General features: G+C 38.4%; 2 protein-coding genes across 2 annotated transcripts; both read left to right on the top strand.

The window, feature by feature from the left end:
- Positions 1-804: 804 nt before the first annotated feature.
- On the top strand, positions 805-15502 carry LOC149635122 (uncharacterized). Its single transcript, XM_089850926.1, has 7 exons — positions 805-1349; positions 9878-10024; positions 10113-10258; positions 10617-10707; positions 10809-10923; positions 11030-14612; positions 15088-15502. The coding sequence occupies exon 6, from the start codon at positions 11261-11263 to the stop codon at positions 14606-14608; it is 3348 nt and encodes a 1115-aa protein (XP_089707052.1). The 5' UTR covers positions 805-1349; positions 9878-10024; positions 10113-10258; positions 10617-10707; positions 10809-10923; positions 11030-11260; the 3' UTR covers positions 14609-14612; positions 15088-15502.
- Positions 2689-5103, top strand: LOC149635123 (uncharacterized). Its single transcript, XM_089850925.1, has 2 exons — positions 2689-3739; positions 3827-5103. The coding sequence occupies exons 1-2, from the start codon at positions 2689-2691 to the stop codon at positions 5101-5103; spliced, it is 2328 nt and encodes a 775-aa protein (XP_089707051.1).
- Positions 15503-18203: the final 2701 nt, after the last annotated feature.

The raw sequence follows: 18203 nt of genomic DNA, 5'->3' as shown, positions 1-18203 counted from the left end.
TACAAAGCTAGGTTACATAGAGAACTAGCTTTGCGCGTGCTGACAAGCGTTGTTGTAACAGAGGATATTCGGAATAAGCTGTCGTTCGAGATAGGGAGTTGCCTATCCTTTAGTGTGAAAACATATTTCACGCTCACGTGCATTCTTTATCCATGATAATACTCTCTTCTGTATTCTCTTGGTGATAGTATTCAAGTATCTTTCAATATATTCCCTCTCCCGCTTTGTCCTCTCGTATTGTACTAGAATCTTGCACCACGGACGGGGTTCGTAACCCAAGTCCAGGTGGCTTCAAGACCCTACCCCCCCCCCCCCGAGCATTAAGAGCTCCTGAAATTATTGGTAAATAGCTTCGAAAATATGGAATTTCTTAGAAGCTGTATATCGGACCACTGGACAACGCTGGGTTTACAACGCAATACCAAAGTTGCTGACCAATTTGTTTCGATTGTTTTAGAGGTGGTTTCATTCATTTGGCGATCAAGAAATGCTGTTACTTGGGGGACACTTACGCGTCGAGTCACATGGGCTGCGACACGCCCACCACCTCCGAAGTTTCTGTTTTCCAGGTTTGTATGAGCCCTGGCAAACGAAGCTCTTGATTATTTATTTTCTGTTCTCCAAACTTATCCAGAATTCCTCTTCATCCTTTGTTCCTTGGTAGGAAATGAATCCTTATTTTTGGATGGGGCAGCATTAACTTTTAATTGGCATTAACGTAAAAGTGCCAAATGGAGGGGGACTCTTTGTATCATATTCTGGCTAAGCTAATGTAAAAGGTACGATTCTTTCAAGTGGTGTTGTTGTTTTCGTTGACTACCTGTCTTATCTTCAAAATTGATGAGCGGAATTAAACTCAAAAAATATTTCGTATCTGGTTAATTCTTGCGAATAACGACACTCTCCATTTTGGAAAGGTGAAGGATTAGGAATGATAACACTGACAATAGAAACCCGTTGTGAGGCTGACGCCATCGCTTCGAAGGGAGGTTTCAAAACTATCATAAAAACTTACCAGGAAAAACAATGGAGTCAGGCGCTTCTCTAATCTCCGATAAAAGAACTTATCAATGTAGATTTATTTCTAACATAGGGAAAGAAAGGTTCGATTCGGGGCAAATTATGCGGATTCGAGATAGAAATGGCGTGCCTTAATCTAACAAACATCACGTGATCGATTGAACGGTTGAGGGAGATAAAAGGAGTCACCTTGGTTTCGTTGGATATTACAATGGTGTCTCGCAATTTCAACGTTTAAAAAGTGTTTATGGGGTGAGGCGAGCGTCAGAAACGGTGCTCATCCAGGTGCGAATAGTAACCAGGTCCAACAAGTCAGAGACATCATAATGGTAAGTGATGCAGTTACGATTTCTAAATTAAATTGCGCGAGTCGCGGGGAATCAAAAGAATAATAGAAAATACCCTTTATACGTGAAAAATGGGATATTGGTTTTGTGGAACTTCAAATAATAATGAGGTTTTATAGCATAGTATAGGAATAATGGAACATTGGTTTCGTTTCTGTTATTTAGAATTCACGGGGATGACCATTTCCGCACAATTTTTGAGAATCGTAGCTCAATACCGCACAATTTTTACATAGAAATTTTAGTTCACCCCTTTCACCATAAGCCATTTTTGCAAAGATTTTGGTCTTACAGGGTTCGTACAAAATTATTGGAATGAAATTCCCTGACTTTTCCAAGTTTTCCCTCACTAAATTCCACAAATTTCCCTGACCATTTGCAATAAGGGTACATGGCGAACATATATGAAAACCAATCAAAATTCACTCGAATCATTTTCCCACGAGTTTTGTTATTGTTATAAAAATTTGCGAAATAATTCGTTTCAATAACCGGACCAAGCTCCGCGAATATGGGGCTCAGACAAACACATATTCTGGTCACCCTTATTCAGACTTTAAATTTCCCTCCAATATGTTTTTCCCTGACTTTGTAGGTCCATTTTAAATTTCCCTGGCATTTCCCTGACCTTTTAGGCTCATTTTCAATTTCCCTGACTTTGCCAGGATTTCCAGGTCGTGTACGAACCCTGGCTTAGGTTTGGTTTGTGTAGGGTTTTGTTTTGTAAGGTAAGGCTATTCTGCAATAGACGATTGCTATTTACTTTAAACTTGTGATTTGACCATTACAATATCGCCATCGATATAGAAACGTGTATTGATAGACGAACACATTGGAACAAGTATGTTTTTTTTGTTGAATATTAAAACTGAAAGATGCATTTTATTTATTAATTCCGTTGATAAAAACTGCATTAAAAATAAATCTAGCGTTAAATAGCATCGAACATTTTACGATCATAAACCTGACATTGGGATTCAGTCCAATGGGCCAGCGGCTCAAGTTTCAGGGTTTTAAAATGTAATCAACAAAAAAATAAAAATGTTTTACTTGCGAACCGTGTAGAAGTGAGTTTTCAAAAATTGTGCAGAAAGGGGCTATTGGTTTTTAAAGGTAAGTTCCACCCTGAGTAACATATGGTTTCAAATGAATAGTACTAGGACAAAAAGTGAAATTACCAAATTATTTTTTGTAATTATTATTTGTAATTAAGATATATGCATTTTTATTATTTGAAATGAGCGCCTCCATTTCCCCTGCACTGATGCTTCCCTGTAAAGATTTTCCGGTCAGTTCGCTGATAGGCTGATGTTTTAAACGAATGAAATTGTTGCTAGCGCTGAGTGCAGACGCTTTTCTATTAGGCAGTCGCGTCTCGCCAATTATTGCTTTCATAATGCCAGTTTGTATAATTAAAGGGTGTAAAAACTACGCTTCCAGGTGGGGAATTAGTTTTTTCCGAGTTCCTGATCCTACAAAATATTCAGTTCTTGCAAAAAAATGGCTTATAGCTGCGAAAGATCACGTTAGGGAACATTATTTTGGGCCCAAAACAGATAAGCCTTTGCCGTCCACCAGTCGGGGTAAAGAAAAGTTTGATCATTTTCGTGTTTGTGAAAATCATTTTACAAAAGACTGTATCACTGTCGATGGAAAAAATAAACGGTCTCTGAAATTTGGTTCCTTTCCAACATTAAATCTCCCCGAAACGAGTGAGTGTTCCTCTGAAGCGACGGATATTCCCAGTGAAGACCAAACTGTATCAGAAGAAATATTAGATCATCCACGTCCACCAGTTAATACAGTTTCGGTTGAAGTTAGTGCTATAACAATCTCAAGGTCAGTTGAGGTACAGACGAATAGTAATTTGGCGGATGATGCTGCTAAAGTTAGCGTTGGAACAGATACATGTACTGAAGAGAGTATCCGGACAGAAATGGATAACTTACGTATAGAAGCAGTCACTCTTGTTAAAAAAGACCACACTTACGCAGCGTCATCGCTTCACTTGTTAAGCCCAATGCGTATTGAAGCAGGTACAGTGGAGTTAACTTCCACTCCCAAGAGAAATTTAGGAGTGCAAAAAAAACTTCTGTCACCTTGTCTGAGCTTGATTTCTGAGGAGTCCGACAACTATGAGGAAGAAAATTGTGATTCAGCGAATGCCTCATTGTACGAGCCTAGTTTTGACAATACTACCACTTCCCTCTTGGAATCAGAAACTACTCAATCGAAAGAAAGCTTAGTACAAGATAGAAAATACATAGTTTTCGAAAGTCAACTTGACCAACTGCTTTGTCGAGTACGTTGCCATGAAAATAACTGTACAAGCCCAATAGATGTTTCTGAATCGTTAAAGAGTGAAAATGAAGGTACTCAAGTAACTATTAAATTAATGTGTACAAGTGGACATACCAGTATTTGGAAATCACAGCCCTTATTGGGGAAAATGCCCGCAGGAAATTTACTTTTAGCTTCTAGCATTTTACTTTCTGGGACAACGTTTCACAGAGTCGATTCTATTTTTAAGTATATGGGATTGATGGGTATTGGAAAATCCACCTATTATGATATTCAGCGTAATTTCGTAGTTCCGGAAATAAAAGCAGCTTGGAGAAGAGAAGAAAATAAAGTAATAGCGGAGTTCAAACAGTGCCCAGAAAAAATAGTTTCTACTGATGGCCGTTACGATTCTCCGGGGCATAACTCAAAATATTGCACAGTAACTTTAATGGACCAAAGCACAAACAAATGCATTCATTTCGAATTAGTTAACAGATCGGAAGTTAATTATAAATCAACTAACATGGAATTGGAAGGCCTAAAAAGATGTTTGGCGAATATGGATGAGCGTGGGGTAAAAATTAATCAACTGACTAGTGATCGCCATGTCCAAATTCGAAAATTTCTTAGAGAAAACTACGAAGAAATAGATCATCAGTTCGACGTGTGGCATCTTTCTAAAAGTCTTCGAAACAAAATTAAATTAGCTGCTCGTAAGAAAAAAAACCATGACTTAGATGCGTGGGTTAAATCTTTGAGCCGACATATGTGGTATTGCTCGGAAATGTGTAACGGCGATGTTGATGTCTTAATAGACATGTGGAAATCTGTATGCTTTCATGTCACCAATGTACACGTCTTTCCCAGCCTCCCCCATTTTCAATCTTGTATCCATGACAAGTTATCCCACGAAGCTGAAAGAAAGAAAAAGTGGCTTACACCAGACACAGATCCTCATGATGCGCTTGTAAATATAGTCCACAATGCTAATCTTTTAAAAGATTTGAAGCAAGTGAATGCATTCTCGCATACTTCATCTTTGGAATCATATCACAGTTTAATGGTGAAATATTGCCCTAAACGGCAAGAGTTTGACAGTGAGGTGATGGAAGCTAGAACGATGCTGACGGCGCTGGATCACAATTTCAACGTTAGCCGAAAATTTTTTTTTGAGAAAGAGGACTCGGGTCAGAATCAAAACAAAGAGGAATTTGAATATGTTTTCTCAAAAGCTACTGGTGAATGGCATGCCAGGCCCTTGAAAGAACCGAAGTCCTACGATTTCATTTACGATATTCTTGAAAATATTGTTAAAAGAAAACAAATGGATGAAGATGATATTCCTCTTGTAGATTTAGCAAAAATTCATAAAGGAAAAAGAAACACGGCTCCAATTCCTTGCCCTGATAAAGGTGAATTGGTCAGAACTGCTAAAAAACGCCGATTATTTTAGAAAAATTTACTATATTCTATAAACTCTTGAATCATTGCCTTTTATATTTCTAAAATGTATACCTGTATAATTAACCAACTATGAGCAAGATTTGAAAGTGAAACTAGCGAATGTGCTTGTTAAACTAATCATTGTTAACCATTAAATATTTTTAAAGTAAAATAAAAAGAAAGACGGTGCTTGCTTTTTGAATTTATAGTTTTTTGAATTTAAAAGCCCCATCAACCGTCAAATGTAATGTTCTATTTAGTATGAAAGTAAATAGTAATAAATTAATGCGTTGTAAACCAACTAGGTTGGTTTTAAACACGGGCAATCGTAATCGAGATTTCAAACTCTTCCCTTTAAATAGTTTTTCCTTCAAAAAGCGATATCTAACGTGGACTCTCGTCAAATCTGAGATACCACATTTTAAATTTATTTCACCCTGCCCACGCATAGTATTAGAGAAGGCAATACTTGATTTATCAGCAGAGTTTCCAAAATGTTAATTACCAACGCGTAAATAATATTCAATTTAGAGGTAAGTTCCCCCTGGGTCACATATGGGCTTTAATCAAGGGCAGTATCATATAAATCAATATTCCATTAGTTGTTTTAATAAAATAAAAACGTTTAGTTTAATTATAACTACCAACTTTTCAACTTACAATTTGAATATTACTACCCTACGTATATTCAGTATCACAGTAGTCGCTGTTTTTAATTAGTTGGCCCTACTTTCATATATCACATTTAGTATTTTTGACTATTGATATCACTTGAAGCTATTTTTCAAATTATTTTGAGTTAACACGTTTATAAACGTTATGGTAATTAATGACTAAAAATATTTGTTTTGAGGAACGTTTAGGGTAAAGACAAAAATATTTCCCTTTGAGAAAGAACTAAAAACATGTCAGTTGCGCCGAAAATCTTCAACTTCAACTCCTGGTTTATAACTCGTATAATCTTCGACGTTTAATTCTGGAAAATGTTTCCTGATGTTGAGAATGACGCAAACGGGCAACGCTTTTCTAACATTTCTGCCAAGTTTATTGTAAACAAAATGCGTACAGCTGCGATACGCGGTATATCGATAAGTACGATTAGCTATAACCGCTGGTGGACGAGGAAGCCTTCGAGAATGTAAATAACTTTTATAAAATGTTTCTAAGATCCTTTTTCGCGTACACATGGCCTGATAATCGTAATCTTCAGTTATACATTTCAATGGTTGGTCAGTATTTGTATTCAACAATAAAGCAAATTGATCAATCTGCTGGCAGCAAATGAAACCAACCCTGATATCTTTTTGATTTAGGTAGGTCTTCAATATTACTGTTTTTTCCTCAAGGGAACCAAGGCCTAACCAGCCAGGAACACAGTTTTCACAAGAGCAGTTTTCTATCATTTGTTCTATGTTTACGTCGAATAAAATTTCCTCACTCTGGTTTTGAAGAGCATTTTCTCGTTCTTGTAACTCCTCTTCAGTGTATTCTGGCTCAACGTCATATGGGTTAATTCGCGGCATTATAAAATTAGGTTTTTCTGTCAAAAATTGCCTGAAATTAGTAACCCTAAATTCATGTCTATGGAGAAAGAGCAGACGAGTGAATTCAACCAATACCAGCCACACATTTTCTCAGCCAATCACTATGTTGGCCAGGGTAAGAAGTAAAGTTTGGCAGGAAAGCCAACACGCAGGGTAGTAATATTCAAATTATAAGGTGAAAAGTTGGTAATTATAATTAAACTAGACGTTTTTTATTAAAATAACTAATTGAATATTGAATTATACTATAGTGCCCTTGATTAAAGCCCATATGTTACCCAGGGTGGAACTTACCTTTAAGGTGTCAAAAATAGAACAGTTTCGGAAACGGGCCACCTCCGAGTTTCAGATGAGAAAATAATGAGGTTTTATAGGAGTAAAATTCCGCATACTGTAGGACTATTGTTGTAGAAGATCTATCGAACTTTTGTGAGGAAATTAGCGTGGGAAATTGGTGGGACATGGTGATTGAAAATGCTATTTTATAGCTTCTGTTCAAGCGGCAATTCTCAATTAAAGGCTAAACTTTACGGTTTAGGTGGCACGTTCAAAATAATTTTTTCAATAAATTTCACTTATTCAAGGTTAATTATAGGATAATTTGTTAAAATTAAGGTGTGGAAATTAATTAAAATGTATATTTTTCATGTTTTTCTATATTTTACCCTACATATTATACGTTAGGTTTGGTTAGGTTAAATTTTTAGTTACTTTATGGTATTTGGTGGCTAGGAAGAAGGAACTGGTTCGGTTTTTATGGTCATGAAAATATTGATTAAAACAGTTTCCGCGACATAAATGTAATTAATTATCATATAGTTATACCTCCAAGAAATGATATTTATTGGAAAATCTGTATTTTGAATGTGCGAGCTAAACTGTTAAGTCGGAGCCTACGTTAATCAAGGCCCGCGCATCCTAGCTTTCGAGGATTTATTTTTGGCATTTTAGTTCGCCGCTTGTCGCCGCTTGGTGCGCTCTTAGGATTACGGTTTTAAATTTAAAATCTGCTTTTCGCGGGTGATTGGAACGCGTGTCGCAATCCAAATCATGTTTCGTACGGGGAGAGAGTGAGAGAACAAGGCGCGTATTCCGTAAACTGCCTGGAGCGTTATAACAGCTGGGTGGAAAGGACATAATTATAATTATTGTATTTCTTACATAGTGATTATTTTAACTTTCTAATAAAAATAACATGATTTTCATCTTTCTATTAATAATATGATATTTATTATCTTTCTAATTTAGTAATTATAAATTTTTTATCTTTCTCATAATAATTATTATAAATTTTATCTTTCTAAGAATAATAATTATAAATTTTAACTTTCTAATAATAACTATTATAAATTTTTTCTTTCTAATAATTATTATTATAAATTTTATCATCTTTTTAATAATTATTATAATAATATATAAGAAATGCATGACTTTCCTATATTTAAATAAATATTTTAGTATAAACATTTTTATGCATGATCCCTCTAATCTTCCCGCTTAACAAATTCAAATAAATGGAAGATCCCTTGGCATTTACTATCTAAAAGCGCCCTTTTCGAGAATCAAGTGCAAAAAACAAGCAGGCGCGTACTCTCAATGCCGCCCATAGCCAGAAGACCATGCGCGGGCCTTGATTAACGTAGGCTCCGGTTAAGTTTTTCCCAATTAAATCGTAACATTTTAAATACCTTTATTGCTTAGTATATGATGCCTTAGAGAGGTGAAAGGTTTACGAGAAATAATCTTTAGGTTTAAGCCTAATCTAAGGCTTAATTTCGTTGCTAAGCCTAGTTTGAAACATTGAACTGTAAACCAACCTCTTACGTCATTTTGACGAGGAATTGAAAAGATAATTTTAAAAAATTCGTATCTTGGTGAAATGTTAACCGACTTTAACGACATTTGTCTCATTTTAAAGAGAAAGAGAACCCATAGTCACCTACCCTTAAATTGTACTTGAAAAGTGTATTTTAAAATCAGACTCGCCCTTTAAAATCCTAGAGACAGTCAGGCAACAATTATTTCGAGGTCAATAAGAGACTACTTCGGGCCACACACACTTCTTATATTATGTAAATCAACTGAGACTTTCCGGCTTTCTGAATCGAAATTGGAAAGTTGAACTGTAATTATGACGACACAGAAACGCGTGTAATCATTTTATGTCACAAAGGATAGCTAGTCTCATACTTACGAGGCACTCGCGGCTCTATGCCAAACTACATTCGAGAATTGATTAGTATTGGTCCATTTGAGCGAAGCAGAGATCTCAAGAACTCCGCGGGAAAAATATAAATTGGCCGCCATTTATGGAGTGAGGGCTTTTTTTAACATGACTAACCCGATCACGTCCGTAAGAGGGTGGGCCGTGGTTCGGTATGTTATCGATTGGGCGTGTTATCAAAACAGCATTGTCCAAAACGGCTTTTTCATAAACGCGTTTGCCATTATAGCCATTTCTCGTTTTAGCGCATTTTGATTACAGCGTTTATATCTTGAGCGTTGTTTCGTAAGCCTTTTCCAAAATATTGTTGTTTATCTTCATTAACTTCCCAAAATAATATGCCTTTTCCAAAAAATTATATTTTATATTTACTTCCGATAAAACATTACTCCTTTTTGCATAATATTGTTCTTTGTCCTATATACTTAATATAATAGAGATTTCCCTCCCTATCAATCACAGTTTGGGCGGAAACAGCAACCGCTGTATTGAGAAAAAGCGCTGTATTGAGAAACGCGGAAACAGCAACCGCGGATTTGCTTGTACGCGGTTTTGCAAACCGCTGTTTTGGGAACCGCTTTATTCCAAAACGCTCTTTTGAAAACCGCTCAACTACCCGTGAACCCCGTGGTTCTGGTAACTGATTATCGTCCGCTTCATAATTGAGAGAACTAGAGGGCACAATTATAAAATTCTTTAAAATTTTATAATACTTTCATCCACGTTTACAGATTGAGGTCTCTAATTTAATTAAATAGTTAAGGAATTAAGCCAATTAAAGTTTGCCATAAATAAAAAAGAAACTTTACGCATGTTCTGTGTCTAAAAACGGAATGAACCGTAGCCGACGAAAATCAGTACTCCAAAAAAATGGTAGGCCAAAAGTCTGGCAGCATTGTACCTTCGAAAATGGCGCTTGGTTTGAGCGACCACCGTAGGGGCGATGTTACTTCAATATGGACCAGGACCATTGGTGCTGATTCCTTGACTAAAGAGGTTAAATTGAAAATTTTCAGGATTTGGGAGCTGGTTGATGAGACAGTGGCAGTCGTCATTCGTGAGCGTCAAAGAGCAGCTTAGAGTCGGTGATCCGCTCCACGGAACGGCGGAGTGAAACACCCCTTGAATCTCCATTCTCCCATAAAGAAACAAAGTCATTCGAGGTAACTTCATCAAATTCGAGAGTTCTTTCTTGAATTATGGTTTTGCATCTTAAAAATTGCAACCATTTTAATCATTTTTGATTTGCAGGTGGTCGTTCCTTTTGGGCGGGGTCAAGGAAGTCTCCCAATCTCTTTCAAAGTACAACAATCGAGAGACGGACATCGAAATGTTAAAGTTAATTTTCAAATAGTTTCTGATCATAAATCTCAATCGAAGGCAACGAAATTCAAAAGGTAGAACTTGATTTAAGAGAGGTTCAGTTCGGGAAACAACTTGTTCAGAGTTAGCAATAAATTCCCAGATTCCTCAAATGATTCCTTCAATTTTATTTCCCGAATTATTCTTTAGTTCAAAAGCTAGTTGTTAATGTCGATAGGGATATTTCTTAAGAATGTTACTGAGTTACAAACAAGTCAACTCTTCATTTGAACAATTATCTTTTAAAAACAAATTTATTGTGCAATTTTGTAATTCTCGTAAACCCAAAAACTGTTGTTTTCCACTAAAATGAAATTGCCTTCCCTTGCTAAACATTTTCCAATTTCATTTTATTTCTTGTAGGTCAATTACAAAACTCGTTGTATTTTCCAGGATTTCAATGACCCGAGGCCATCTATAATACGCGCACCATGAAACAAAAGAGTCTTCGGCATCTCTAAACTCCGACAAGGACATTTTCCAGGTAATTTCACGACGGAGACAATTTCAGAATGGGCAAACCACGTCGAATCGAGTAATTGCGGATGTTGAAGGTTCCAACTCATTGATCAGTCTGTCTTACAGCGGAAGGTCATTTCTCTCATTGGGAAAACAAGAATTCGAGATCAAACGCGACATTTTCCTGCAAAACACCGACGCACCGGTGAAAGTCCCAACCCTATGGGCTACATCAATCCAAGTGAGTGCAGTTTAGAACGCCATCGCTATCAATTGATCAATTTTGGATGAAATATGCTAGAACTCTTCCATGTTTGGTTTTGACGGCTTTTCTTTAATGTTGTTAGACTCGAAATGCGATCGCGGTGAAATGAAAAACCAAGCGGATCCGAGTAACTTCCCTGTCCCTGACGTCACCAGTCATTAGTGTACATCCCCTTGTAAATACACGAATGTGTTGCGAGGAGCAATGTCCAGAATTACGCAGTCACCAATCAGACGCCTTTATAATTAAGGTGCACAATCTCCCTCTCGAAATGAAACAAGAAATTTCTTAGGTATTAAACCCTTGGAATCTGATGGAGTGGTTCAGAAGAATACGGAACTCATCGACCTTACTCGAAGCTTCGCTGGTTGGTGACGTAAAAAGAGTAAAGACATTATTGGCGAGAGGGGAAGACCCAGACAAGCGGGAGGAGGAAAATGGTGGTACGGCTTTACACGTCGCTGTCCTAAATGGACATGTAGAAATCGTCAAACTACTTCTTGGAAAAGGAGCTCGAATTGAGGCGATCGACAATGAAGGCAGAACACCCTTATACTTAGCATCCAGGGAAGGCAAATTGAACGTCATCACTCACCTGATTCAAAACGGGGCCCAAGTCAATCAGGCCATTAATAATGGCATCACACCCTTGCTCGCCGCTTCCCATAATGGTCACTTGGATGTAGTCACTCACTTGATCAAAAAAGGGGCGCAAGTCAATCAGGCAGAGGAAGATGGCGCCAAACCCTTGTACGTCGCTTCTCAGGAAGGTCACTTGAATGTCGTCTCTCACTTGATCCAAAATGGGGCGCAAATCAATCAGGCACAGAAAGATGGCGTTACACCCTTGTACATAGCTTCCCAGAATGGTCACTTGGATGTCGTCACTAACTTGATCCAAAAAGGGGCGCAAGTCAATAAGGCAAAGGAAGATGGCGCCACACCCCTAGCGGTTGTTTCCCAGAATGGTCATTTAGACGTCGTCACAAACTTGATCCAAAATGGAGCGAAAGTCAACCAGGCAAAGAAAGATGGCGCCACACCCTTGTACATCGCTTCCCTTTATGGTCAATTGGATGTCGTCACTCTTTTGATCCAAAATGGGGCGAAAGTCAATCAGGCAAAGAAAGATGGCGCCACACCCTTGTACATCGCTTCCCAGAATGGTCACTTCGATGTCGTCACTCGCTTGATCCAAAATGGGGCGCAAGCCAATCAGGCCAATAAAGATGGCTTCACATCCCTGTATATCGCTTCCCATTATGGTCACTTGAATGTCGTCATTCACTTGATCCAAAATGGGGCGCAAGTCAATCAGGCCAATAAAGATGGCTTCACATCCCTGTATATCGCTTCCCATTATGGTCACTTGGATGTCGTCACTCTCTTGATCCAAAATGGGGCGCAAGTAAATCAGGCCAATAAAGATGGCCTCTTACCCTTGTTCGGCGCTTCCCATTATGGTCACTTGGATGTCGTCACTCACTTGATCCAAAATGGGGCGGAAGTCAATCAGGGCGAAAAAGATGGCTGGACATCCTTGCACATCGCTTCCCAGAATGGTCACTTCGATGTCGTCATTCACTTGATCCAAAACGGGGCACATGTCAATCAGGCCAATAATAATGGCAAAACACCCTTGTATATCGCTTCACAAATTGGTCAAATGAATGTCGTCACCCACTTGATCCAAAATGGGGCGCAAGTCAATCAGGCCGATAAAGAAGGCTTCACACCCCTGTATATCGCTTCCGAGATTGGTCATTTGGATGTCGTCATTCACTTCATCCAAAACGGGGCGATTGTCAATCAGGCCAAGCATAATGGCGCCACACCCTTGTTCATCGCTTCCGAGAATGGTCACTTGGATGTCGTCACTCACTTGATCATAAATGGGGCGGAAGTCAATCAGGCCAATAATAATGGCGCCACACCCTTGCTCCTTGCTTCCGAGATTGGTCACTTGGATGTCGTCATTCATTTGATCCAAAATGGGGCGCAAGTCAATCAGGCCAAAAAAGATCGCTGGACACCCTTGTTAATCGCTTCCCAGAATGGTCACTTGGATGTCGTCACTCACTTGATCAAAAATGGGGCGGAAGTAAATCAGGCCAATAATAATGGCGCCACACCCTTGTACATCGCTTCCCAGAATGGTCACTTGGATATCGTCACTCACTTTATCCAAAATGGGGCGCAAGTCAACCAGGGACTTAACAATGGCGCCACAACCTTGTTCATAGCTTCCTATAAGGGTCACTTGGATGTTGTCACTCACTTGATCCAAAATGGGGCGCAAGTCAATCAGGCCAATATAAATGGCTTCTTACCCTTGTTCGGCGCTTCCCTTTATGGTCACTATGATGTCGTCACTCACTTGATCCATAATGGGGCGGAAGTCAATCAGGGCAGTAAAGATGGCTGGACATCCTTGCACATCGCTTCCCAGGATGGTCACTTCGATGTCGTCATTCACTTGATCCAAAACGGGGCACATGTCAATCAAGCCAATAATAATGGCATAACACCCTTATATATCGCTTCCCAGAATGGTCAAATGAATGTCGTCACTCATTTGATCCAAAATGGGGCGCAAGTCAATCAGGCAAAGAAAGATGGCTTCACACCCCTGTATATCGCTTCCGAGAATGGTCATTTGGCTGTCGTCATTCACTTGATCCAAAACGGGGCGATTGTCAATCAGGCCAATTATAATGGCGCCACACCCTTGTACATCGCTTCCCAGAATGGTCACTTGGATGTAGTCACCCACTTGATCCAAAACGGGGCGCAAGTCAATCAGGCACTGATAGATGGCGCCACACCCATGTCCATCGCTTCCGAGAATGGTCACTTGGATGTCGTCACTTTCTTGATCATAAATGGGGCGGAAATCAATCAGGCCAATAATAAGGGGGTGACACCCTTGCTCCTTGCTTCCTATTTTGGGCACTTGAATGTCGTCACTCACTTGATCCAAAATGGGGCGCAAGTCAATCAGGCACAGGAAGATGGCGTCACGGCCTTAATCGTCGCTTCACTGTTGGGTCACTTGAATGACATCAGATTGTTGCTGGAAGAAGGCGCCGAAATTCACCCGACTGACAATTATGGCCGCACCGCTTTGTCCTTCGCAAAAGATTCCGTTAAAGAAATAAAGAAATTGTTTGATGAACACGAAAAAAGAAAGGCGAAAGAAAGAGAAATTTCGAATGAACGAGCGGAGAGCGGGGCGGCGGAATCGAGATCAGTTCAGACTGAAGATCCTTATGAAGAGACTTCAAATCTTCCGACGGATGTACCCGGCTTGAACGAAGACAAGGAAAGGGTTGAAAAAGAGAAATTAGAGAGAGAGGCGGGGAAGCCGGAAATAAACACCGCTGGCCCTTCGAGAAAGGACATCGACGAGATTGAGGCCCGAGAAAGGGAACTGGCCCAGTTGACGGAGACCATAAACAAACAGAATCGACGCATTGCATCTTTGTTGGCAAGGGAAAAGACGAAAAAAACCACAAACATTTTTGCGCCGGCGAGTCAAATTCAACAGATCTTCATAGTGAACCACAACAGCGGCGGGTCGTTAACCATAAACAACGCCCTGATACAAGAAAGCAACCAAAACGTGGGATCTCACTCTGGACAAACGACCGTTAATTATTAAAAAGGTAAGTTAACCGAATACTGCGCAATAGATACGATTTTTCTTTTCGACGGAGATCCCAGGCTGCTTCCCAGCCAACGGAAGTTTTGGAACGAAAGACAAAGGAGCATAGATATCCTGTAAGGTTGTATGTCCATAAACAGGCTAATCCTTTCTATGCGCAACGACAGAAACTTGTTGTTCGCGATTTTTACCATTAGCTCTATGGCCAGTTTCGTACTTCCCCCCGAAGGAGGGTTATTATGAACTCCTGATATTACGTACTACGACCATATACAAAACCCAAAAGGAAAATTAAACCATTTAATCATAAATTGACGAAATGTATGATTCCAAAAAGGCTTAAAATTGGCAGTTTCTTAGAAATAGAGCAGCAATTTCACTAAAATAAAAGATAGAGGGTTATGATGTTGTCATATATGGGAAAGAAATGACTCTATTCTAATGATCTTGGCCTGTTGGCGGTATTTTAATTACAGAAAGCCAAAGAAGAACCCCGAAAAGTTCAATTTACAGCCAAAAGCCAGCCATTATTTTAGAGAAGCTGCGCAATATGGCATCACTGACCCAAAGCCATTAAAAGGTATTTTCTCGATCAAAAGTTGCGTGCTACAAGCAGATTTTTAGAAACCATGTAAATGAACGAGAGCTCGGCTATCGCGCTGAAATTAAAATTTTCAAAATAGGCTTAGCAAGAACATCACTGGAGCGTCTGTTTTTATCAACTGATAAAGTTCCACATTTTCCAAATTATGGCTAAATTGGACTTGTTTCTACCCCAAATTATTGCTAATTATCTTGTTTATTTCCACCTCTCACATGTTTTTCCTGTTTTAGTTTCATTCTACCCAAAAAAGAGGCGCACTTTTAGCCACTCATAAAATTACGCTTAAGATTGAACTTATTTCTCTAACATTTTTTCACCTTCTACGTCACAGGGAACTTACCTCAACTTCCGGTAGCGTTAAATTTTGAAGATCCTGTTTTGAGGGGACAAATCTCTACTTGTTATATACAAATTTTGTAAGGTCGGTACATTTTTGAGATTTTTAAAAAAGTATCAATGTATTTATACGTAATAGACTCGTTCCATTGCTTTAATTTTCAGGGTCAATGCCATCTCATCGTCACTCCATAGAGGTTGGGAAGGATGAACGTGTACGCGAACGCGGGGGATCATTCCGGGTGAAAAGACACGAGTGTTCGTCGCGTACGCGTCAGCAGTCCAGACGGATAACGGATGAGGTCTAGATATCAATTACAAATGAAGGGAAATGAACCTTGAGAGTTTGAGCGAGTGGAGGACCACGGGAAAGAACTACTTTTACAATTTTGACCCCCCTATCCTAAGAGAAGCAAAGTGACCGCACCAACTCAGAAAGCCTGACCTCGGGCAAGGGGAAACCTCATTCAACCCACCAACCTTACCCATCATCTAACCCAACCTCATACTTAACCTAAACCCAATATTTACCTTAATCCAAACCTCCCCCTTCTACTGAGGAGACAGGCTCTGCTTGAGATTCAGGACATGGTGGTCAAGCACAACCTGTAAAGGTTGTTAAAGGGGAAAATGGACAGACCACCATTATTAAATCTCTTTGGATTATAGTGGACAGTTCATTCTCCCTTCAAGTATCTTCTGGCAGTTCTTTCTCGTGGTTCCTTTCACTTTCCCTTCATCTGAAATTGTTGTCGACCACTGTCCCGACAACTGGAGACCACCTTCTTCCCCCGAATAAACGGTGTCCGCAAAAGAGTCTTCCCTCTTCTATACTTTGACCACAAACGACCTTTGACCTTCCTCATCACTGGACTGCCTTCCAGTGAGTCACCAACTTCCGTTACTCATTTCCTCTGTTCGGGATTCGACAATTTTACAATTTGCCGAATTGACGCCATTTTCAATTTTTTAGTCTTAATTTATTTTGAACATTTTGCCGAATTGACGCCATTTTCAATTTATTAGTCTTAATTTTTTTTGAACAATTTGCCGAAGTGACGCCGTTTTCAATTTATTAGTCTTCATTTATTTTGAACAATTTGACGAATTAGTGACGAGATTCACGAACAATTAAAACCACTTACGAACATTTTATTAATTTGTGTCGCGTCGTGTCTTGGTGAACGAACTTCCCCTGTAAGTTTTCGCGATAATTCCGGACCAAATAACTCAATCATTTTGAATCAAAGTTTTCGCCAAATATTTCAACTTTGTAAATATTTTATTAACTTTTTTATTCGCAAATGCAACGAAGACATTATTTTCCGTTTGTTTTAAATAATGTCCAGCGAACTCTAATGGACATTTTCAAGAACGAAAGAATCAATTTATTTGCGAAATTTATTCATGCAACTTTTTCTCATGAATTTACGAGTTTTTTCTATGAAAATTAAAATATATTTTTCGTAAAGATTAAATTTAATTTTAAAGATTTAGGAGAGCAAAAATCGAAACTTTTCGAAGTTTTGTTTCAAATAAGAATTCAACAAACTTAATTATTTTCTCAATGATTAATATTTTCAATAATATGAAAACCCTTTGAAATTGAGCGCTACTTTCCCCTTTATTTCCCTGGAATTTTCCAAAATATTCCAGGACTTTTTGAATGATCGTGGAATTAATTATTTCCAATGTTATTTTTAAGTTTAATTTTTGGTGAAATTTTAATTTTAATTTTGTCAATTTTAAACTTAATGTCCTTGCGCCTAACCTAATCTTAACTTGGCAAGGGACGGACCTATTCTTCCAAAATTTTAATAAAAAAAGTTTCTTTGATAACAAAGCCTTGAAAATTAAAAGATAAGTGGTCTAAATTATTTGTCCTAAAGGAATAGCAACCTGGTTTAAAACTGATGTCAAATCTAAAGAAAACCTTACTTTTTTGAGAGCTTAAACTCTTCTGATTCCAAAAATATGCAGCTTGATAAATTTTTAAACACAGAAAAAACGCTTGGAAAACTGGAAATATGGGGGCCAAGGCAAATTTGTGGAGAAGATTTTTGGCGGGGTTTTCTCGCGGAAATGCCAAGCACCTGAGACTCTCGAGTCTACTAATGGCGCGCGAATCTGAATAAAATAGGCTTGACAGGCGTCACGTGAGCGACATCTAGAGAGAAAATTTCTCATAACTACGTCATCAAACGAGCCACAAAACTTTAACTAAGCCTTTTCCAAACTGTACAATAGTTTGATTGCAATTTTATAAATTTCTACGAAACCAAGTACAAAGTTAGACATATCATAATAAACTGCATTTTTCTTTTTTAGATTTACAAGCACTTTTATTAGATTTAAGAGCACTTTTTTAGATTTACAAGCACTTTTTTTAGATTTACAAGCACTTTTTTTAGATTTATAAGCACTTTTTTAAGATTTACAAGCACTTTTTTTAAGATTTACAAGCACTTTTTTTTAGATTTACAAGCACTTTTTTTAGATTTACAAGCACTTTTTTTAGAATTACAAGCACTTTTTTTAGAATTACAAGCACTTTCTTTTTAGATTTACAAGCACTTTTTTTAGATTTACAAGCACTTTTTTTAGATTTACAAGCACTTTTTTTAGATTTACAAGCACTTTTTTTAGATTTAC

Source organism: Phalangium opilio, unplaced genomic scaffold, assembly GCF_054372755.1.
Source record: "Phalangium opilio isolate 3A_F unplaced genomic scaffold, DU_Popi_V2 ptg000095l_1, whole genome shotgun sequence".
Lineage (NCBI taxonomy): Eukaryota > Metazoa > Arthropoda > Arachnida > Opiliones > Phalangiidae > Phalangium > Phalangium opilio.
Note: the sequence above shows the minus strand (reverse complement) of the source record. Positions and strands in the feature narration are given on the sequence as shown.

Coding starts and splice junctions, on each gene's coding strand:
- LOC149635123 (XM_089850925.1), top strand. CDS start 2,689: ATGAAATTGTTGCTAGCGCTGAGTGCAGACGCTTTTCTATTAGGCAGT. Junction 3,740..3,826: donor GTTAAAGAGTGAAAATGAAG/GTACTCAAGTAA, acceptor AAATGCCCGCAG/GAAATTTACTTTTAGCTTCT.
- LOC149635122 (XM_089850926.1), top strand. CDS start 11,261: ATGGAGTGGTTCAGAAGAATACGGAACTCATCGACCTTACTCGAAGCT.